At 40.5% G+C, this 23,395-nt stretch overlaps 2 protein-coding genes across 3 annotated transcripts in view; one reads left to right on the forward strand and one right to left on the reverse strand.

The window, feature by feature from the left end:
• Positions 1-238: 238 nt before the first annotated feature.
• Positions 239-7,094, forward strand: LOC106885209 (chromosome unknown open reading frame, human C7orf73). The gene is made up of 3 exons (XM_014937200.1): positions 239-509; positions 4,244-4,297; positions 6,631-7,094. Exons 1-3 carry the CDS (start codon positions 495-497, stop codon positions 6,709-6,711), a joined length of 150 nt encoding a protein of 49 aa, XP_014792686.1. The 5' UTR covers positions 239-494; the 3' UTR covers positions 6,712-7,094.
• A 6,960-nt stretch (positions 7,095-14,054) lies between these two features.
• Positions 14,055-23,395, reverse strand: part of SLC13A4 (solute carrier family 13 (sodium/sulfate symporter), member 4) — a 29,188-nt gene continuing 19,847 nt past the window's right edge. Inside the window, exons 10-15 of one of the 2 annotated variants that reach the window (XM_014937508.1) lie at positions 22,390-22,491; positions 21,028-21,125; positions 19,760-19,890; positions 18,815-18,976; positions 16,632-16,769; positions 14,055-16,003 (exon numbers count right to left, since the gene is read on the reverse strand). In XM_014937508.1, the coding sequence (XP_014792994.1) occupies positions 15,866-16,003; positions 16,632-16,769; positions 18,815-18,976; positions 19,760-19,890; positions 21,028-21,125; positions 22,390-22,491 (769 nt within the window). In that variant the 3' untranslated portion in view covers positions 14,055-15,865. The remainder of the gene's footprint in view (positions 16,004-16,631; positions 16,770-18,814; positions 18,977-19,759; positions 19,891-21,027; positions 21,126-22,389; positions 22,492-23,395) is intronic. The other variant, XM_014937507.1, reaches the window with a different exon arrangement.

Genomic DNA, 23,395 nt, shown 5'->3' on the forward strand with positions numbered 1-23,395 from the left:
TGAGGCAAGGGGCACCCAGATGACGCAGGATTTTGCCCACATCTAGATGCCTGGTTCCCCTGACCCTTCCTTGAAGGCCCCAGCGTGGAATCACTCCTATAAAAACTCAAACTCTCATTTAACACCTCCCCCTCAGGAGCGGCAGGGGGAGGGAGGCACCAGAAGGTGGCCCGCCGCAGGGGGAGGGAGGCATCAGAAGGTGGCCCGCCGCCCATCTTAGCCCCAGAGGCCGGGCGGGAGCGGCCGCCCCAGGCCTGTCTCTCCGGGGGGGTTCCCGGGCACGGAGCCTGACGGGACACAGGTCGCTGGGGCCGCCCAAAGCGGCGCGGGCGGGCGGCGCTGGGCCCACCCCTCCTCCCCGCGGGGGCGGTGGCGAGGGCGGGCCGGCCGGCACCCGGAAGAGAAGCCACCGCCCGCCCTCCTGACTTCTCCGGCAGGCAGGCAGGCAGGCAGGGAGGGAGGAAGGGAGGAAAGGAGGAAAGCCGGCGGGCGCCATGCTGCAGTTCTTGGTAAGTCTCCGTGGGGCGGCGGCGGCGCCGCCATTTCGCGGCGGGGCGGGGCGGAGCAAGGCGGGCGGAGGCCGCTCCTCGGCCAAGGGCGGAAAGTCTCTGTGTGCGGTCACCGCCCGCACCCCGCGGGTGGCTCCGGGGGGGCTCGGCGGGCGGGCGGCCTTCCCCTACTAGAGGAGCTAGCGGAGGCCTCTCCCCTCAGCCCCCCGCTGGGTGCTCCCTCCCCGTGGCGCCACTCGCCCTCCTCGGCCATGAAGGCGCTTAAAAAGGGCGGCTGCGCCCGGTTTTGGCTCTCCGCAGCGCAGCATCCTTGTGGGTGCGGCTTCAGGCCTTGTTCCTTCTCCCACTCGCCCAGACCCGCCCCGGGCCTGTGAGTCGCTTCGCGGCTTGTCCAGCCCGGTGTGGGGCCCTGTTTGTCCCTGCGACCCTCAGAACGGGGCCTTAAAACTGCTCTGAAATTGAAGTTCCTAACGGTGGTTTTTGTTTTTTTATGCGTGGTTGGTTTTCTTTTTTGGTTGGTTGGTTTTTTCATTTTTCGTTCCCAAGTCGACCCCTTGCCTTGGGGATTCAGCAGATTTCGCTGGCTCACGGCGATGTCTTCCTGCCGCTCAAATTTCTTTGCGTTAGCATATCTACCTCCCTCCTCCCGGCAGAGCAGAGGGCTTCCGTCCTTGCCGTTTTGCTCGCCTTTTAAAATCCCCCACCTGCAGCAACAGACTCTTATATATAGGCGTAAAGGCAAGGGGTCGTGTTTCGTTACTGCCTTTTATTAAATCCCCTTAAAGACAGCTGAATTAATACACTAAACGTTTTTGTACCTTTCTCATTTTAATATTTCTTTCTGCATGTTCCCCTAAACCCCTCAGGGTGTCTGAAGTTAGGTGCCTGGCTATTATTCATTAAATACTTAAGGGATGCTGGTGTTTTTACTTTCAAATGTGGAAATAAATCACCTGACCAAACAAGATATTGGTTTCTGGTGTAGCAAAGCATAGAAATAGCCCTCCCGTTTTTCATTCTGGCAATGTGAGGGATACTCTAGGGTTTTAGTTGTGTTCAGATATGTCCCTGTAAGTACAAACAGTAAGGGATATTCTTTCATCTTTTATTGGGGGAAAAGTAATTTAGCTGACTAATAAGTTTCATGCCAAGTGTTGATATAGAGCAAGAAGAGATGGCCTATTTTAAGCTAGGAGAGTGGGGGAGTGTTTTTATGAAATGAATAAGTAAGGCCTATTTCATAACTTCAAAATAAAATTCAATATCAAGTATAAGAGTCACAGTCATTTCTTTAGCTTTTATTGCCTCTCTCCACTCCACTGAAAACTCTCAGTAAATACTATTAACCACTCTCAAAATTTCTGTGTTTATCAACTCTACTGCTTGATGCTAATGTTTTTTTCATTTCAGTTGCTGATGAAAACGTCTTATTAATTATGACTTCTTGATTAGCCCCTGACAGTTAGAAAAAAAAGATATACTAATTCTGGGTTTCTTCCCTTTATGGGTGTAGTTTGGGTGTTTGTCTCTTGCTCTCCCTTGTTAGGACTGTAACAAGGAGATAAAGGGATAATCTTGCAAACCATATATTTTTGCTGTCTAGAGTTAAGCATAAAATAAACACTTGTTTAAAATGCAACTTGAAATGCTGGGTAGAAATTGGAAGACCCTGAACTCTCATCAGCTCTGTTATTCTTAGCTAACATGCACGTTTTAATTGACTATGTGTTTTGCTAGCCACATAATTGAAAACTAAATGATGAAATGTTTCCCTCTGCTTGAATTTTCAACTCTAAAAGTAAATGTAACTGGGTGGATTGCTCCTGAATGCAGTCCTAGACCTTTCAAGAAAGGAGTACAGATGTCAGTACTATCTGTACTGAATAAGTCTTATCACACAGCAGAATACGATAGTTGTCCCATCTTTGGAAATGTTCTATGGTAAAGCCTAAAAAATAATAAACAAGAACTGGGTTTGTGTTTTCAGGTGAGTTCTCAGTCAGTGCTAAAGATAAAGGAAATTCTCCTTTGCTAGAATGATGCTCTGCATTGAAAGGTATCAGGTCTGGTTTACATCAGTGCCATATTTATTAATATCTCCTAGAGTACTTCTGTAACTTATAATTCAATCTGCAAAAGCAAATGATAACCAGTGCAGTACACGCAACAGAACTCTATGGTTTCTTAAATTATTAAAGCTAGGTTCCTTAAAATGTAATAATGAACAAAGAATAATACCAAAAATCTGTTTAAGGAAATACTGAAGTAACTTGCATTCATGGTTCATTTGGCAGTTTTCAGCCAATTTTAGTTTTCTATAACTAGTTTTTCTCTAGTGGAGTCTGAATCACTGGAAAGATCATAGAATCATAGAATGATTTAGGTTGGAAAAGACCCTTGGGATCATCGAGTCCAACCATCGATCCTACTCTACAAAGTCCTCCCCTACACCATGTCCCTTAGCACTGCATCTAAACGGCCCTTAAACACAGCCAGGGATGGTGACTCCACCACCTCTCTGGGCAGCCTGTTCCAATGCCCTATCACTCTTTCGGTGAAAAATTCTTTCCTAATGTTCAGTCTAAACCTACCCTGTTGGAGCTTGAAGCCATTCCCTCTCGTTCTGTCACTAATTACCTGTGAGAAGAGACCAGCACCAACCCTCTCTACAGTGTCCTTTCAAGTAGTTGTAGAGGGTGATGAGGTCTCCCCTCAGCCTCCTCTTCCTCAAACTAAATAATCCCAGCTCCTTCAACTGCTCTTAATAAGATTGATGCTCCAGGCCCTTCACCAGCATCGTTGCCCTCCTCTGAGGGGGTGAGCTCTGTGGTATCCTACTTTGGGCATGGAAAAGATGTCTAGTCAGTATCTGATGGCAAAGTTGTTATTGTGGACAGTGGTTCTATTTTTCCTAAAATATCCTTATTTTAACAACAGTGACCATAAGTAATAGCAAATTTCTTAAATAGAATTGGCATGAGCTGTCATATTGAGGGAATTGTCTATTGACAATGACTGAAGGCACAATATTAGTAGTGTTCCCTTCCAAAATAGTCAAATGAGCCCTCATAGTGTAGGATGTACGTATTATGAAATGTAACAATACAAATAAAATCTTGGGGAGTTGCTGAATGAAAATCTCATCACCTGTCTTTGAAGAGGGGAATTTCTTTCACTCAAGAAGTGTTGTTATGCTTACGGATTTTCCTCAGCTGGCAGCAGGGTCTGGGCAAGGAACTGGCTTCTGTTTTGCCCTCGCTCTCCTTCTCGCTCCTTCTCCTGCACAAACACCCTTCAGCAACTATGAGTTTGCACAGTTGCCAAAAGAGTTTGTGCCCTGTTTCCAACCAACGGGGCTTTCCTGCCTTAGAGGAGCCCCTAGATCAGAGTGGATTTGGCTGAAGACTAATTTCTTGGGGTCACAGGGTCTGGAAGGTGCACAGTTGTTAGTTGCTGCAGAAGAGAAGTAGCAGGTTTACGTCAGTTAAATTTGATGGAGGAGCTCTAATCTTAAACCTTTTTATGGTGAGACTGCGATCTTTTTGCAATCAGTGTGTCTGTTCTGAAAGGTGAGAAATTAAGTAAGAGTGGAGGGGTGGAATTGAAACTCTTTAGTCTTTACATGACTTGCAAAATTCCTTTTTTTTTTTTTTTTTTTTTTTTTTTTTTTTTTTTTTAACCAATATGCTTTTGATGGAAGGATGTTAACTATTTCTCCCTTTCTTCCTTTTTAGCTTGGTTTTACTCTTGGCAATGTGGTTGGGATGTATCTGGCTCAGAACTATGATGTGAGTATCCTTGTATTCTCAGAGTTAAACTTACTCGGAACTGAAAATAAAAAGCTGTTTTCCTTCAATCGGAACTGAATCAGTCTTGATTTTGATGGTTTATTTTATTTAAACAGAATGAAGATTGTATTGACTTCAGTTACAGATGGACTAGAATGTAAATAGAACCAAAACATCTAGCTCTTTGGCATCTCCTCTCTAATAAGAGTAATGCTTAGAGCCTTAGCTGGTGTTTGGGCCCTAGAGCACAGGTACGGTAAAGAGGCATCTACATAGGTAGAGACAGGAGAAACAGAAAAGGTTTAGCAGCTGCTCACAGATTGTACTAACACAGAAATAGTTTTCCTGACTCTTACAGTGTTCTCCGCTCAGTACATGTGTTCATTATTTAAAAATCCTTCAGAGCATCTCTAAGGTCTGTCTCCTGTACCAGTACCAGTAATGAAAATAAGTTTTGCCAGCTTTTTTGGAATATTCAGTACCTACTACTACTACAAACAATTTTTCTTTCCTTCTTTCTCACAGTGAGAAAAGAAAATGAACTTTCTCTCCTCGTTTCTCACAGTGAATAGAGATTTTTTTTTCACTGTGAGAGTTAGAATAGAAGATTTAGAGATGAGCATTCAATTCAAGCTCTTTGTATTTCTGCAGAATCAGTAGAATCCTTTGTAAGAGCTTAGCTATTTACAGGCTAGAGGAGTCAATGAAATTTAACGTATTTTTTTTCTTTTCTTACTATATTATCCTAGTTTAAAAAAAAAAAAGAAAAGGCTGCTGATGCTCAAAACTCTGGTGACATTAATGTTTTGCTTCAGTATTGAAGCCATCTTGCTTGCAGAGTTCTTATTTTTTGCTCCTTGCTCATGTGCAAACTTCTGTGATGCTTCCTGTCCAGTCACTCCAGTAAGAGTAATAAAGGGCTGCTTTTTCTTTCAAATATATATTTTGCCTTGTTATGAAAATGTAGTCATAAGAACATATTTGGGTGTATCGATATGTATTGTAAGCAGGGTGTAGTGCTTTTCTGGCAGCACTAGTAAAGTATTGCCACAAGAGGGGGACTTGAGCTTTTGATTTGCAGGAAATTGTTCCCTGGGAATGTAACACTGACTTCCAGGATAAACATGGTAATTTTATTGCTGGTATGGAAGATGATTTGTTTTAGATGACATCTATGATAAACTTGTTATAGTGAGGTCCTAATTCTGCAGCTGTTATAAGTACATGGAGGATTCTGCTGACAACAATGGACTTCTCTTGGTTTAGCTTAAATGTCAGGTGCATTACAGGCTGGGCTTTTAATTTTGTTTGCTCAGAGCTTAGCTTTGAAAGGGAAGGTAAGAGAAAAACTTATAATATTACCTGTGCTATCAGCCTCAAACCATCTAATGAGAAGAGTTGGGAATGAGAAAATCAGTTTGGATTAACTTTCCTTCTGCTCTGTGGTCAGGTTAAATATGAAGTAAAAGCCCATGATTTTTTTCACAACTGCCAGTGGGAATTTTGCTTTAGTTTAATTTTAATCAGTTAGCTTGTCAAATTCTATGTTGTCGATTCCATTCCTAGTTTTAGCTAGAGTCATAAGACAACATATTCCCTGCCCATAAAAGTTGCTTCTTTTCTTTTTTTTTTAAGTTGTCAAAATTTACTGTTGGGTTGCTTTATCAAAATGCTTTTATTTGCAAGAGAAAGCTGAAGTTCTGAAGTTCACAGGCGGTAAATTGAATTTTCATTCAAGTGTGAAACAGCAAAAGGTTGCCAATTTGCAATGCAGTAGAATTCCCCTGTGGGGAATTTTGATTCCCACAAGAAGGACCAGGAGAAGTATTTCTTCATAAATTTCTTGAGTGTATTTGCTACTCTCGAGCATCTCTTTTCTCTTGGTTTGTGACCAGTATAGTGCAATCTAATTTCCCCTCCCAAAGTCATTATTAAAGTCTGTGCATCAGTGTTTAAATCAGCTTATTCTTTGGCAGTTTGTCCCCTTTCAGTGAGGAAGTCAGACTTGTCTTACTGAATTTCCTGTGAAGCGATCTTTTTTTCCTCCCTCCTGTTCTCATCACCTCTGGCTGACTTTTAGTCTTAACAATCGAAAATATTTTCTGAAGCCTCTTGTGAGGTGCTTTCATCTGCTGTTTGCTTAATGTTGCTTTGTTTTTAACCTCTGTGCAAGGTAACAGATCCTGGAAGCAACTGTCTTTTGCAAATCACTTTAAACTTCATAGAATTCTTGCTGGGTTTATGGTATTGTCTTTCCTGCTGAGGCTCGTGTAACTCAGGATTTTTTCTTAATTTATGTGTGTTTGTTTGTTTTTCGCTTTTTGTCTTTAAAGATTCCTAACATTGCAAAGAAGCTTGAAGATTTTAAGAAGGATGTGGAAGCTAAGAAGAAACCTCCCAGCGACAAGTCCTAAGAGAACAATGTCATCCAGGTCACCTCTGTGCATGCATCAAGGATGCAATTTACCTTTCAGGCAACAAAGATCAAGTAGAGGGTTGGCATGGGAGGTTCCTCCACTTTTAGTCTCCTAGAAATGGAATGTCCTTCTGTTGAAAGAGCAGCCGTGAACTTCTCCTGGGACTGATTTTCAAGGGGCTAAGAATCAGGATTTGCAGCTGATACATGACTGGATAAGATTGTTTGTATTTTTTGTTATTACTTTTCCTAATATTTTGTAACCCATTTTTACCTGACCTAACTGGAGTCCTATTAGTCCTGTTACTATGCGTACCTCATACTTTGTAATACCCTAGTTCTTATAACATCCCAAAAGAAATTAAATGCATCAAGAAGTAACTTTCTTGTCATTTCTTGTGAGCAGCAGTACTTCACTGTCCTTAAGATCTGCAATCCATTATTGGAGATGAGGAAAGTTCATTTGTCAAACTGAACCGGGGGAGTGAGGGAGGGAGGGAGCTCCTGCTTTTTCCGTTATGTTAAGTGATTGCTTACAGCAGTGAAGACTTTGCACAAAGGTGGTTGATTTCAAAAAGTGTAAAAAGCCATCAACTTTAACCAAAATTTCAAATTCATTTTTTCTTTTATTATCTCTTCCCCCTCTTTCCGTTCTGCTTGGTTGCTTGAGGAGGTCTCTGGAGTGATGGGGAGGATGGAAGAGAGAAGAATTATCTTCCATAAGTGGTAACAGGGGCATGTGGAGGTCAGCAGTTACATTGTGACTCCAAACCCTTCACTTTATATACTTAATAGTCCAGTTTCTGTAACTGTTCTAAGTATGCTTTTTTACTGCCTCTTGGTGTGGAACAAAGGACTAGAGCTCAGTATTTCTATCAAATATGTCTATCAAAGAGCTTGGTCACCAGGTCAAGGGAGGTCATCCTACCCCTCAACTCTGCCCTGCTAAAGCCACATCTAGAGTACTGCATCCAGTTCTGGGCTCCGCAGTTCAGGAAAGACAAGGAACTATTGGAGAGTTCAGCAGAGGGCTACGAAGATGATCAAGGGACTGGAGCACCTTTCTTGTGAGGAAAGGCTGACACTTGGGTCTATTTAACTTGGAGAAGAGAAGACTGAGAGGGGATCTCATCAATGCTTACAAATATCTAGAGGGCAGGTGCCAAGAGGATGGGGTCAGACTCTTTTCAGTGGTGTCCAGCAACAGGACAAGAGGCAACGGACAAAAGCCGGAACGCAGGAAATTCCATCTGAACACAAGAGAAAACTTCTTTACTTTGAGGGTGACAGAGCACTGGAACAGGCTGCCCAGAGAGGTTTTGGAGTCTCTTTTCTGGAGATATTAAAAACCTGCCTGAATGTGTTCTTGTCCAGCCTGCTGTAGGTGATCCTGTTTTGGCAGGGCGTTGGACTAGATGGTCTCTGAAGGTCCCTTCCAACCCTTACAGTTCTGTGACTGTGGTATTCCCAGTACTTCCTCATACCTGTGTATGGTCTTCAGCCCATTGTCTTTGCATTTGGTTCAGTTGTCTACCATGTATTTTCTTAGGATTAGAACCATATATCTGCTGTCTCCATTGTTGTGTGTCTGGTATAGTTTCTTCACCCGTAGTTGCCACTAAAAACCCTGATGTGTGAGAAAATATAGATCATATTGTTGTACTACCCTCTTCTATTTGAATGGAAAGCAAATTCCGCATTTGGAAACCGTAGTTTTGCACAAATTCTGTTGTAAATTCTGAAGAAAATATTGCAGTAATTTGAATAGATGTAAGTTTTATTAATTCAACAATCTATTAAATAAAAATAATTTAATTTTTCTTCAGTAAAATAGAAGAGTCCTATCAACTCTGTAAGGTGCTTGGTGAAGGGAATTCACAAATAAAGTACAGCCATGTTTAGTTATAGTAGTTTGGCTTTCACAGACTTCTGACCAGACCAAAGAAACTGTCTTCCACGGAGAAAAACTTTCCCATAGAGTGGGACAGCACTGCACAGCTGTTCTAATGTGTTTGTGAATGTGATGAACTTGGTTTCCCCCAGCTTCTCTTTGTTGTTTTTTCTTTCCCCTTCTCTTTTCTATGCTTGAGCAGAATATTGAAAAATACTGGCTCTAACCCATTCATATGTCTTTGCTTGTCATATAAAATTATGTTAGCGTTTAAGACTGGATTATTTATTTCTTCAAACATGCTTTATGTTCTTCCCTTTCATTACAGAAAGACAAGAATGGAAATAATATTCAAAATCTGTTGCCAAACAGGCTTCTGTTACTCTACATGTGTAATTTGGAGCTGAAACTTTCAGCTGAGCATTCCAAGTTGATGTTAGGATTCTTTTTTCCTATCGGATTATGAAGGGAAACAGCTGGAGCTGTAGTGCTGTGGAAGCAATATGTATTCATTAATATTAAAGACAGGACTTCTGAAGTGCTTTGCACTGTTTGAAACACTTTCCATTTTAGCTCAAGCTGTCATTTTTGTCCCACATAGTAATCTGGGGAGCTGGATAATATTGTAACACAATTCTTGTCAAATTTGCAACTACTGTGTAACAAGTTTTACCTACCTGATTCAGCCTGAGGCAATCCTAGATGATACTAAAGATTAACCCTTGTATTTCGGAGGCAGAAAGTACACGTGGATGATGACTGCCTCGTGCAGATCTTGCACCTGAGGTCTCAGAGGGCTTTGGATGCAGTGGTGTCATAGGTTGCAAAGGATGGATGCACCTTCAAGATACCTAGAAGCAAGTTTTCCACTTAACGTGGGGACTGTGAATTTCTGTGTGTTCAAAATGCCTGTGTGGATAACCTGTAATTGCCAGCTAAAATATGCAGTCTTCCTTCCTTTGGTAATAGCTCTTAAGATACATGAAAATTGATATAACTGCATTTATTGATTTTTCTGAGACATGTCTTAGGAGCTGACAGTTCAAGGCAAAATGGAAGGAAAGGAATTTGTGAGCTACTAACAGACTTCTTAAATGTTTACTCTGGATTGAGACTTAAACTTGTGATGAAAAATGCTGCCCTAGTGCTCTTGACTATCTTCCACTGAATACAGGAAAGAGTTAATACTGAAAATGTAGGAAATGCTAGATAGCAAAGCTAATTATTAGCTTAATGGGCACCAGTGTTCAGCTGATTTAGTTACAGAGCTTCACTAACATGAATGCTCAGTGGTGGCATTTTATGTCACAGAACTACAGTCCCTTGTCTCATGATGTGTGCTTCATCCCTTGATCTTTGTGGCCCTTGGGTAGGACTTGCTCCGGTATGCCCATGTGTCTCTTGTACTGGGGAGCCCAGAACTGGACATAGTTTATGTGTGTTTCACCAGGGCTATGAACATTGCTGACTCATATTCAGCTTTCCTACCAGGACCCCCAGGTCCTTTTCTACAAAGCTGCTTTCCAGCTAGTTGGCTCCAGTTTGTACTGGGGTGTGGGATTATTCCTCTCATAATACAAGGCTTCGCATCTCCCTCTGTTGATATGTTCACGACATACATATTGGTCCATTTCTCTTGCCTGTGAAGGTTCTTCTGAGTGACACTACAACCATCTTGTGCATCAACCACTCCTCCCAATTCCGTATTGTCTATGAACTTGCTAAGGTTGCACTCTGTTCTGTTGTCCAGGCCATTAATAAATATGCCAGTGTTCAATAATTCAATATTGGCTCTGGTATTTTTCCCTGGAGCATGCCACTAGAGACTGGCCTTCAGCTGGACTTTGTGGTGCTGACCACAGCCTTTTAAGGCCATGTTAAAAACCTTGCCAAACAACATGTATTGCTCTCCCCTCATCTACCAAGCTAGTACAAGTGCCAGGCTGGTAAGGCATCCTTCATTAATTGATGCTGATTACTCTAAATCACTTGTCTTTCATATTTTTGGAAACAGCTCCATCACCTTCCCAAGGATCGATGTGACTGACTGGCTTGTAGTCCCCCAAATCTTCCTTCTTGAAGATAGGAGTGACATTTGCTTTCTTCCAGTCCTCAGGGGCTTCACTGGGTCACCATAAACTTTCAAAACCACCACAGAATGGCCTCACAAGGACGTTGACCAGCTCCCTCAGCATTTCTTTAGATTTCCTTCAGCAGCTGGTATGCCAATAGGGGTCTCTGGCTCCTGATTTTGTAACAAGAGTAGCCTCTGTAGGCTTCCCAGGTGAGGCTGGCCAGGGTCATTAAGGCACTCAGGGCCCTGGGATTGGCTTTCCTAACCCCATCTGCGTTAGTTAAATCACTAGTACCTCTAGCCACCTTCTGTAAAAATGGGTTATACTAGAGAGGAGTTACTCAAGGACAGGGAAAAGTTTAATGAAGCCAACTATTTTTCCTTATGTTTTTGCATTAGGTAACATCATCTGCATCATCAGAAACTTTTATTCTGGATTTCAGGTAAAGATACATGACTTCTCTTAATGTAGAGTGTCCCTTTTTCACAGTGATTTCTGATGATTAAAGTAACGTAGTGGTGATCTGGTAGTGCAGGATATTTCTCAGTGGTGATACCACAGGGAGTTGTGGTATCACTTAAAAAAAAAATATTTGCTAAAGCAGAATTTTTCCACCGTGGTTCTCCTTTGTGGTTCTCCTTTGCCTTGTGATGCTAGGAGCTGTGTGCACCAACAGCTGTTACAACTCCTCTGTGCGTGTTTTCTTGGACAGATTTGTTGTACATACTGAGCATCTGGAAATGTGCTTTAAAGGGCCCGCACTACTGTCAGCCCAGATTACAGATGGCCCTTAGATTACTGGTAAAATAGAAGTGTTGCAAAGGAAGAAACAGGAATTTTCAGAGTTAATAGGGAGTTGATTTCATAAGTCTAGGTTATATATGTGTTTGCAGAAACATGGTTGTGAATTGGTACGTGTGTGTAAAATCCAATAACCTTTGGCTGTGATGCAGAATTCTTTTCAATATTGGGAAGTGATGGTGGGTATCAGAGTCATATGTTACTGGTAAACTCCATAGAGAAATTTCCTGTACAGCTCTTTATTTCTGCCTCAGAGGGATGAGAAAGAGATATTTAGTTCTATTTGTTATGTTTCTTGGTGGTATAGGCTAACCTTTACTTTACAAAGTCCCGAGCCAAGGTCATTCTTATTGAATTTGTACTGAGATAAAATGGCTGTGGAGGTTATTTGCTTTTCACCTGAAACATACATTAATCGCAGAAGGTCAAATTTACTCTATTGAAAAATAAACCAAATTTCTTAAGTTGCATTTGGAATAGATTTTCACACCAAAATTGATCCTGGCTTTAGTCTTTAATACATCTGGAAAATACCTGAATACCTCATTCCTGTGAATGACAGACTCAAACCATAACTACACAAGTAACCTTCCTGCCATGTGAACCCAAATGCTGGAGTGGAACACACTTTCAGCTTTCTGTGTGAAAACAGATTCTGCAACCTTTTATCAAACTGATTAGAGCCCTTCTCTCTCAATTGCACCTTTCGGTCCAAAGGTGCAACCTAAGTAGTAAGATACTAATCAGTGTATGGAAAGAAAAACAAACAAAAAAAAAAGGACATGTTCTAAATTCTGTTACTCAAATTTTCTGCAAACCAGAGGGTATTGAACAAACCCTGTACAAGTACTAAGTACAGCTATCCTGCTCTGCTTTTTTTCCTTAGAAATAAAACATTACTCTGTCAGCTGCAGAATGAAGCTGCAGAATGCTCAGTATAAATCACCTCAGTTGACTTCCATGAAATTATTCAGGTTTTATATCTCTGTGAAAAAATATGTATGTAACTTTAATAGGATTCTAGTAAAAAGTAATATAAAACTGTAAGATAAAATAGTATACTACTACTAGTTAATGTGATTATACTTTTTGGATAAGAATCTTAAATTCTGGTCTGAAAGTAAAACTTCTGTTTTTAGGACTTGATAGATGTGCTGAATGTTCAAAGCATCTGGAAATCACTTAATTTGAAATCAGGCTTATCTCCCCTCTGAAGAAAAGACTTCAGATTGTCTCTGCCAATAGCCAAATGTGAAGTTGAGTGACAGTATGCTATAAATTACCAGTGAAAATTTCCCACTTTTCTTTCTCCTTGCCATTTATTTATATTATTTTATTTTTTTTAAAAAGGAGCAATCAGCACCCATTGCTGTCACCTTATGAGCCATGTAGCTTCCCAGCCCTAAGCCTATAGTTCATCTGCTGCTATTTTCCCGTTTCCTTTGTGACATTCAGATTCTACCAGTAAATACTTTTTCAGGTACTTTCTTATGTCTTCAGTGAAATGAAGGGTACCATGCATGAATGTCTAAGGACAGAACCTAGCTGTGATGCATGCACTGACTGATCTGATATGGAAAAAGGGGCCAGTACAGCACATTGCCTTCCTGAAAATGCCTGGTGGGACATGGCAGTGATAAGTGCCAGCATCGGTGTCCTGAGAACACCGAAACAGAAGGGAAGGCTGCTGAGGAAATTCCTTGTGTGAGTCCACCCCTAATTTCTCTGCACTAATCTGGTGATAAGAAAACTATGCCAGAGGCGTACTGATAGAAATGTTCCTGAGGAACTATTGCTTGGGATGTGCAACGCAGCACCAGGCAATTTCCATTTACCTAGTGCTATTGGTGGCCACCCTATTTGATTTGTGAGTAATCCTAGGTCTCCCTAAAGGTGCCTGGTGTGCCAGCAGCTCGTCTCTCTTGCAAATGAGAATATCCCGAGTTCACATCCCCTGGGAAAGGTGTGGGATAGCAAGGCCTGATGGGAGCTGAGCTGAGAAATGAGTATTAGGAGGGTGGAGAGTGATTTGTTGCTGAGCAGCTAGGCAATTTGAAGATGGTGCTGGATGAAGCGTGAAGTGAAAAGGATTAGAAGATGAGTACACCGTAAAAGGCTCAGAGCAGCTAAAGCCTTGGGAAGAGAGCAAGCCAGAAAGAGAGTTTCTTGGCGGGGGGAGAATGAGTCAAACTAACTTTGAGGACTGTAAACAAAGAGATGTCATGCTTGTTGTGCGTGAGGACAGGACCCTTGGTACTGTGGGCAGCACCACCCGCTGAATTGCTTGTTCCTGGAGAAAGTTGCCCATGGTGGGCAGGTGTTGCAGCCCTCCCTCTCCTGCTTCAGTACTAGGTGCAGCTTACTGGGGGACTGCAGCTCGTGCTGGGAGGGAGACCGGGGCGCCAGATTTGAGCACCACATCAGGATCTGTGCCCAGCAACAGCCGCTTGCTGGGAAGCAGTAAGAGACCCAGGGAGGGGAGCTGGAGTGGTGTGGAGCATCTGGAACCCAGAGGAAGGCATGAGGTTTGTGTGCTGGGGTGCCGCAGAGCAGCAAGCTCAGGACAGGGAGACCACAGGAACTGGGGAGGTGAGAAGAGTTGAAAAAGTGAGGTTGAGGTCCTGTTTCATGGATTAGGAGGGCATGGGGATACATTGATCCCCAGAAACACTTTGTTTTTCAAACCAAATTTACAGGAATGACTATGAATATGAATTGTTTTGCTAAAGGATGCTGCCTCCTGCTTTTGGTACAAGGGCTAAAACATGCTCTTGTGATTTTTCCCATTTTGTTCCCCCTCTGCTAACCTGTGACCTCTTATTGTATCTGTTTATTTCCGAGGCAAGTCTGTGGGATCCCTCTGTTTTGACAGAAGCAGTAAACCAACACCTCCTGCTGTCTCAAGGCTCCTTGTCTAAGGGCTTGGCGGGTTATGAGGTGAAATAGATCCTATTTATATTCTCATAGAGCACCAGAATATGCAGTAGTGAATAATTTATTTTATTGGCTTTTTTTTTTTTTTTGCAGAATAGACAGTCACACTAACATCTAGAGAGCCTAGATTATAAGTGGAAAGCATAAAAAAATCATTAAAATGTATATATATATATAAAGAGTGGGATTACATGAGATCCAATCATCCTAATATACAGTTTAAATGCATTGACATTAAAGAAATGATTAAAAACAGGACATAATACAAGAGGTTTATTGAGTATCACAGGGATCCGGTCAGAAAAACAGGGAATTCACTTTGCAGATGATGAAGAGATCAGCCTTTTGGTTTGGTGGTTACCTGCTCTATGTCACAGTTTCCTACATTTGAATTTCCTGTTCTCTGGGCTGCTAGAGACCAGGTGGGTGTGATGTTTAAGCGAATGTACACAATGAGGAGATACACCAGCACCACTCCACTTCAGCCCTCTCCCTTCTTACTTATGGAGCAGTGCCAAGTGCCGTCTTGGATGAGATTGTACTTTTTTTTCTCAAGGGAATCATAACTGTGTAACTATCTAAACAGCAGCCAAAGAGAGAGGAGAGCACTGGGTCTGTTGGCTTGGTAAGGTTTTGCTGGTCACAGCTTCTCCTGCTGAAAAAGCACCCGTTGCAGTACAATGATAATGAAAGAAGGCATTGAACAAAACTGTCGATCTGTTTCTGAATCTCTTCCTTCCAAAGTAGAGACTGCAAGTACTGCAATATTGGAAACTTTATACTAGTGCTGTGGAAAAAAAAAAACATTTTCCTTCCCAGGAGACTTCTCCTTCCTATCTGTTTGGTGGTTTCTATTCTCCCTTTGAAGTGCTGTAGCTGGTAATTGGTAGCTGTATTTCTGTCCAGGCCATATGAGTTAGATGGGAAAATGTTTTTTTTTCCAACACAGTGATGAGTCACCCTAAAAGAATTATAATTTGCTTGTAAAAGCAGTAGGCTTATAAAACTCTGGGTCTGGGAATAAGACTCACCCTTTGTTCGTTGTAGGAGTCAATGGTAGGACTGAATATCCTACTACTGAATACACCAGCGTATGTATGCTCGTCTTCTGTCATTGGAGTCCTATATTCTCTATTTTACCAGTCCTACATAATTGTTTTAGAGCATGAAAGAACCATAGGCAGAGAATTTGGAGGAAATATTTTTTTTTTTTCAGAGTTATAGTATCACAGGAAAAAGCAACAATAGAGCAAAGCTAATCTTGCTTTTTAACTCATGTTGATTTTCAGAAGTGAAAAGCTTAAGCAGTCCTCCCTGTGGATTTTCTTCATGGTTTTGCTATGGATCCTGGTTCAATGTATACACAAATTTTCTCCTTTCATATGTGCAACGTAGGTTTATATTTTGTCCCAATTTGCTTTGGTCTTGCACTTTTTTTTTTTCATTGGAGATTATGTTTGGCGAGTGATGTTACCAACTGCTGCCCATTCTGGAAAAGTATTCAGCTGGAAGAGTCTAATTCCCCAAGTGTTGATTGCCACCATGACCACAGCCAGACCAATCAGGTTTACTCCCAGGCCAGCTTTCACCTACAAAAGCAAAATGCATCAGAGTATGATCAATGACAACTTGATCAAAAACAATTAACATGGAAAACAGAAGGCAGTGGTTTGTGTGTATGTATGTATACTGACATATATATATAGTGATAAATTACCTATACTGATTTCTAGAGCCAAAAAACCACAGTGTTATGTATTAGAGTGGGAGTATTCAGGAATGATAGTCAGAGGTTGATGCAGCTCATTGGAAAACTGCTCAGTTTGTCACTTGAACTTCTCAATCATAAACAGAATGGGGTGTTATACCACACATAGCAGCGCAATAACTACATGACTAACTGTGGAGCTAGGTGATAAATCCATTTTCTCATTATTTCCTGTGTCTTAACAGGTCAGTGCAAAGGATTGTGTACTCCTGTTCTTTGATACCTCTTTAGACCATTGCATTCATAAAAAATAAAGTTGAGAAATGTGCGTATCCTGCAGCAGATATGTGAATTTTCTTAACATGACAGCTCAGTTGCATAGCAGCAGTACAGATCAATGTGACTTTATATTAGAACAAATATAATTATTGTTATTGGCTGCTGGATGTGGGGACGAGGTTTCAAAGTTGCATGAAGCATGGGAAGATATACCCGTTCTCAAGACTCACCATATCTTTAATCTGGCAGTGCCCGTAACTGAAGACAATGGCATTTGGAGGATTACCCACTGGTAGCATCACCGCAAATGAGATACACATGGTGACAGGAATCAGGGTGTATAAAGGATTAATAAGCAGGGTTTCTGACTGGAAGGAGAGACAGAGAGAGGTGTTCACTTAAGCAATAAAAACCACTGCTCACAATTAGGATTAAAAGATTCTGTCTGCTTTATGTGAAGATAAGGTTCTGTGAAGCTCACCTCCCTGGTTTCTAAACTTCAGTGTGGAATTCTTTTTTGGTTTTTTTTTTTTGGTTTTTTTTTTGTTTTTTTGTTTTTTTAGAGTAGAGCAATGCTATAAATTTGGAGGTGATCACACTCCAGGGATTTCTCCTGAAACAGCTCACACTGAGGGAGGGTGGAGATTTTGACTATTAGGCACCCTTTGCTCTTTTTCCCACTGGTTCCCCATGTCATTATGTCTTGTGTCTTTCGGATCTTAACACTGACTACCACCTCAGTCTTCATCCAAGAGGTTGACATGAATAACTTATTTCTTTCAGTTGCTGAAGGTACTGAGACCATTGTATAAAGTCATCCTGAACAGTGGTTAAAACTAGTTGTTCGTGGTCCAAACTCACATGGAGAGAAGGCAGTATGATAGAATATTCTTTACAGTGATCTAAGGAAATGTTCTTCCACTGCAGCCTTCAGTGGTGGTGAAATATTGCCATGGTCTAGTTTTATGTCAGGGGGAAAGGTATTCACAAGTCTAGCTTCATTTTGGAAAGGGAAGTGTCTGCAAGTTACTTTTACAGTCAAAAAAGAGAGACTATCTTAAGGTGGCAGTTCAGACTACTAAAAGTAGGTTACTGCTCTAAATTGCTCTTTAGGAGAGTCTCATTCTGCATGGAGCAGAAGTAAATCTGAACTCATAAGGCATACTAACATAATTACTTATTTTCATCTGAGCATATCTTCATATGTTCAAGTCCTATGAGGAGAGGCTGAGGGAACTAGGCATGTTTAGTTTGGAGAAGAGGAGGCTGAGGGGAGACCTCATTGCCCTCTACAACTACCTGAAAGGAGGGTGTAGAGAGGCAGGTGTTGGCCTCTTCTCCCAAAGGACGAACGACAAGACCAGGGGGAATGGTCTGAAGTTACGGCAAGGGAGATTTAGATTAGATATTAGAAAGAACTACTTTACTGAGACAGTGGTGAGGCACTGGAACAGCCTGCCCAGGGAGGTGGTGGAGTCACCATCCCTGGAGGTATTTAAGAAACGTATAGACGTGGCTCTTCAGGGCATGCTCTAGTGCCCAAGGTTATTGGTTTATGGTGAGGTGTTGAGTGTGGGGTTTAGTTGTTGGGAGCGTTGTTTTTGGTGGGCGTTTGGTGTGGTGTGGTTTTTTGTTTTGTTTTGTTTTTTGTTTTTTTTGTGGTTGGACTCGATGATCTCAGAGGTCCCTTCCAACCACTAGGATTCTGTGATTCTGTGATATTACCTCAGAGCTGTTGACAAAATGTACTTTGGGACAATCCCATAACATTGTTCCAGTAGGGAAACATGATTAATTATTTGCATTCTTGATAAGAAAAGCTTCACATTACATAAAAGAAAAGAAATAAGACAGTTTTCTGTAACTGCTATTCCAATATAAAATGAAATTTGTATCTCTTTTATCTGCTTCTGTCACTAGTCTCCTGATTTATATTTTTTTTTTACTTACAAACACCTCTGCTTCCCATGCTGGATGATAGTATGCTTACCAGATAAAATCTGATATAAAATTCACTGCTACAGTCTTTTCTTACAAGTAGTGAGTGGGTGACTGTTAGCTTATGAACAGCACATATAAAATAACATTGATAAGAGTATCTCAGGCTTTATGTGGACTTCACCAGTTTTGTTGATTGCATCGTCACCTTTTCTTGTTCTTAGACTGTGAAACCCTCAGTGCAGCAGCTATATTTTCACTTTGTCAGAGAGGTATCGAATAAATTTCTTGGTGCTAAAATATACTTTTGGCTGCCCAAGTTTATTGTTTTTCCTAAACCCAAGACTGCAGGACAACAGCTTGGGAACTGAGGCTGGGTTTTGTGTTATCAGGGTGCCAATACCCTGATGTCCTGAAACATTCCCACGAGCCTGTTGGAAAATAACAGACTGAAAATGTATTTGTTTTTACTCACCATGCTGCATAAAATAGGCAGAAAGATGGTTATGGTTGCTGGATTACTAACAAACTCTGTTACCAGGGACACCAAAATGCAGGCCAGTAGAGTTACAGCCCAGTAGGGAAGGCTGCTCAGGGAGAGCATTTGGCGTCCAATCCATGTAGAGAGGCCAGAGGTCTAAGGAAAAGATAGAAGTACAAGAATGGCTAAATACTTAGTAGTCTTGTAAAACAGATTCTTCTCTTCAGGGCAGTTTGCATCAAAGAATCCCACGAGCAAATAAACAAAGTCTAGGTCATTGCTTTCTGCGTTTCCTTTTGTTCAGTAAACTGGATTTCACTGCAGTGCCTGATAAATAGTTGTCTATAGTAACAGAGAGATACATTTGGCAGTTAATAATATTTAAAAGGCACCAAGCCTGATCCCTCATTCTTCAGCATGTGAACTGGAGTATTGCAAATTGGTGATGAAGGATTGCACAGTCTGGGTAGAATTCATCTTGGGAGTCTATAGGAGAGCTAGATCTGTATTCATGAATTATACTGAGTGTAGATACAGTCAGTAGAGACTAGAGTATGATTTATCCAGTCCAGCACTAGGAGCATAACCCATTTACCAAAAGAGGAGCATCCAGTGGCAGCTGAGAAGTTCCCCCTCTGTCTGGTTAACTGTTAGTTGAGAAAGTGTGAGGTCTCCCTGAGTGTTGTGTCTGCCAGCCTTGAAGGAACATCTAGGTATTCTAAAGCATCAGAAATGGCAGATGCTTACACAATTGACTTGAGCCCTAACCATCTTTTTTTTTGCTACATAACTGCCCATTGAATGCAGGGAGTCGTGACTAGGTTATACACAAACTCAAAAGTTTCCACAATGTAAATCCAGCCTTGGGAGCATACAAAGGGATTAAAAGTCCAGGTTTATAATTTTTTTTTAGGAAGGAGGATAAATCTAAATCAGTACCTTGCATCCAGCTGCTAAGGCATAACCTCCTCCAACCAATACTACAATCTCCCAAGGCATGGTCTTCTGGAAGTCCTTCCAGGTAATGATGGGATCCAATGCGTTAATGTCTGTTGATTTTTCACCATCTCCTATACCAAAATAAAGCAAATGTGTGACCAGTATTACATTGGCCTTTTTGCAGAAATCTTCACATTTTTCACACTAGTAGGAATAATGTAATATCCATGGAAGTTAACTTGAGAACTATCTGTGAGAGAGGTGAAGAACCTAGTTCTCTGGTTCGCTCAGCCTCAGAAAATACAGAATATTAATTCCAAATGTCCTGACTTCCTCTTGGCTGCTCTGTTGATGTGAGTAGTTACAAACCTCTGTGTTTCATTCTATAGCTTTTTGAGGGATTGTGTACTCTGCTGTGTATACGTGTGTGCAAATTATCTGTAGACTAGAAAGATGGAGTTACAATACAATTATTTTATCAAATAACAGCATTTTCTCTCTCCATTAGGCCATGAGGCTTGATAAAGTGCATTTATGTCCCTAGATTTTATCTGAAGGCATATTTTTTAGGTGCCTGAGTGTTTTCTTCAAGTAAGATTTAGAGTGTGTCATTTTTTCTAAATGCTGCATATATGTCACTATAAAAAATAAACATATCTGTGTATGTTTGTAATCTCTACAAAACTCTATGTAGACTCTATTTTCATACGTGTCTGCAGAAAGCCTGTCACAGCAAACTAATTAATACTTCTGAGTATTACCCAAACAGGAATGTGAAATAGCAATCATTATTATTATGAGAAAGACTGTGAAAGAAGTATTGGCCCAAATTGGAACTTTGTTTGATCTTTACTGACTTCTTTTATGTTTACTTGATCAATGATTTCTGCTGTATAAGTGATGGCCAAGTTATTTACTAGAGCTTATCTTCAGCCAATTTTGCAAACACCTGCATTATAGTTCTCTATATGGAACTTCATCTCAACCTTTCTTAAAACTCTGTCCTAAATTTCTGTAACTCTGAAAACATGGAAGAGATGGTGGCCTCAGATACAAGGTCTGTTTATAATCTGCCGGATGAGACAATATGAGCTGAAGCAACAAAAAAACTATAGGTTTGATGTAGGAATGGTTGGTATCAGAGAAGAAACTGATTCCTGACCTTCCGCAATAAAAATATCTTCTTGGAAAGTTTTGCAGAGAACAGAAAAGTATCATTAAAACACTGGAAAATGTTCCAGATCTCTTTCTTGCTGCATCCTCCTTACCTTTTTCCCTTTTTCCAAAACAGGGCTTTTTTGCTGGAATGAGGAAAAGGAGAAAACCAAGAAATACAGAGACAGTGGCATCAGTCCGGTAACCTTTCCTAGGAAAAGAACAGTGGGGTTATGATAAAAACGCACAACCAGAAACATTTACAAACAAGGTACATGGGTCCAAGCAGATTGTTGTAGGTGAAGTTGTGGATATTAGGAAAATTTTTTTCACTGAAAGGGTTATCAGCCATTGGAATAGTCTGCCCAGGGAGGTGGTTGAGGCACCATCCCTGGAGGTGTTCAAAAGACGGGTTGATGTAGTGCTGGGAGGTGTGGTCTAGTGATGGTGATGCTTCTTGTTTGTTGTGTGGGTGTCTATTTTTGTCAGTTAGGTTGACGGTTGGACAAGATGATCTTTAAGGTCCCTTCCAACCTCGAAGATTCTGTGTTTCCACATCTGGAATCTTACTAATAATCGACTAGAAAAATGTCTGCATATCAAGGATACAGATTTGATTTTATTTCCCAGTTATTAAACTGGCTCCAATATGCAACTTCAATCACTGCTCGGCAATTTTTTAACAATCCAGTGAAAAGATAGAAATTCCTTTTGGTTTACAAATCTATTAGCTTGGAGGTACAGAAAAATGATGCATTTATTAGAAACGAGATACACTGAGAAATTCTGGGGAAAGTCAAGCCTAAGTGATTCATTGGAAATGAACTGTAGATTGATTTTAAATTAAATGTTTAAAACTCAATCTGAAAAAGTATTTTGAACTTGAAATTCAGGAAATCCCAGTATTAAAAATTGTTTCTCTGTCAAAATTAGCAGAATGTAGCAGAAACGTAAAGAAAATTTAAGTTCAAATAACTTACTCTTTAATATTAACTGTTTTATAGTTAATTTTAATATAATGTTTCAACATTATTTAAAATAAAAATTATTTGCTTCAGTTACTGTTCTGTGCAATGTTTAATTGAAACGAACATATTCTTGATAAAATTTATCTTCAAAATAGAATTGAAAAAGAACCCTAAAGTTTTTGTTTGAATTATAGTTGCGATCTATTCCAGTGGTAGCTTTTCTACAAATGCACTAAAATGTTTTAACTTCACTATCTGGCCCTCCTATTTTTTTACATTTGAAATATGTTTATTTTACTTTTTCTACTTAACTCACTCTACTTACTGAGAGAGAATACAATTTGCCACCATGTGAACAGATGTAGTTTAAAAAGCAAAAATCAAAGACTTCATTTTTCGCTACCTTGTTAAAAGTGGCTGATGATATTATATGGCCAAAAGTTATTGCAGAAAGTAAGAAGATGCAAGACCATATTCCTGTGCTGCAGTTCAGGGAATTTCACTTACTTCTCAAAAAAAGATGACCATCCTGGTACAAAGCCGGGCTCACGGGTAAACCAAAGCAAGGTCATCAGAATGAAGAAAAATCCAGTCACCATCTCAGGATAGCTAGAAATAAAAACAAAACAAAAATTAGGAATGCAATCCAAGCTCTCTCTGAAAACGTGAGAGCAAATTCCAGAAGAAATAAGAAAGTAGAATTTGGTTTCAACAAGAAGGGTAAAAGACATATGGAAAGTAGAAAGGAAGATTAATTTGAACTAAAGAATTCTGCATTTGGCACCCAGCTGAGAGCCATCTAAACCCAGTAAAAATAAGCTAAAAATATCAGTCAGTGTTTGCAATTCAGTCATTCATGGGCAAGACGTGAAGGAAAATATTTATAAATGCTTGTTTTGTATTTGTCTTATTATCTGATTAAGTGTGGTAACAAGGTAAAGCTTATGTTACTATTCCACTGGAAACATTTTCCACTGCATTTTTCAAAAGTGTAGAAAGCATAAGAGCAAATGACAATGTGGATTAGTACAAATATTTTAAGCGGGTGGAATAAATATGATTAAAGGTGAGTTGAGGACACTGAGTTTTAATTTAGGATAGATTTAAATTAAGTATGGTTTCATATTTAGGCACAGTCTGAACAACAGTCTAGATTCAGAGTTGATCACAGCAAGTTGATCTGTCAAAATTTAGGTTGAAGAACACAAAAATTTTTGGGGAAGAATGGATTTTATGAAATATCAACCCTTTTGAAAATTTAATATCTTGCAAAATAATATTTTCAAGAGAGATTTTTTTGCCACCATAAGTAAGGATTATGAGCAACTGAGAGGGTTGGACATCTCACCATGTGGGAGATTGCTGCAAAGCCTTTGCTAACAGTGGACTTTTATCCACCAAAATAAGTATATGCCTGAACCTGGAAGGAGGGTTGTTACTGGTTTACTTCGAAGGCAGAGACAAACTTTGACTCAGATAACCTTTGGACCCTAGTATAAACCTGAATCCTTCT

The sequence above is a fragment of the Calidris pugnax genome, unplaced genomic scaffold (assembly GCF_001431845.1).
Source record: "Calidris pugnax isolate Ruff unplaced genomic scaffold, ASM143184v1 scaffold1, whole genome shotgun sequence".
Classification (NCBI taxonomy): domain Eukaryota; kingdom Metazoa; phylum Chordata; class Aves; order Charadriiformes; family Scolopacidae; genus Calidris; species Calidris pugnax.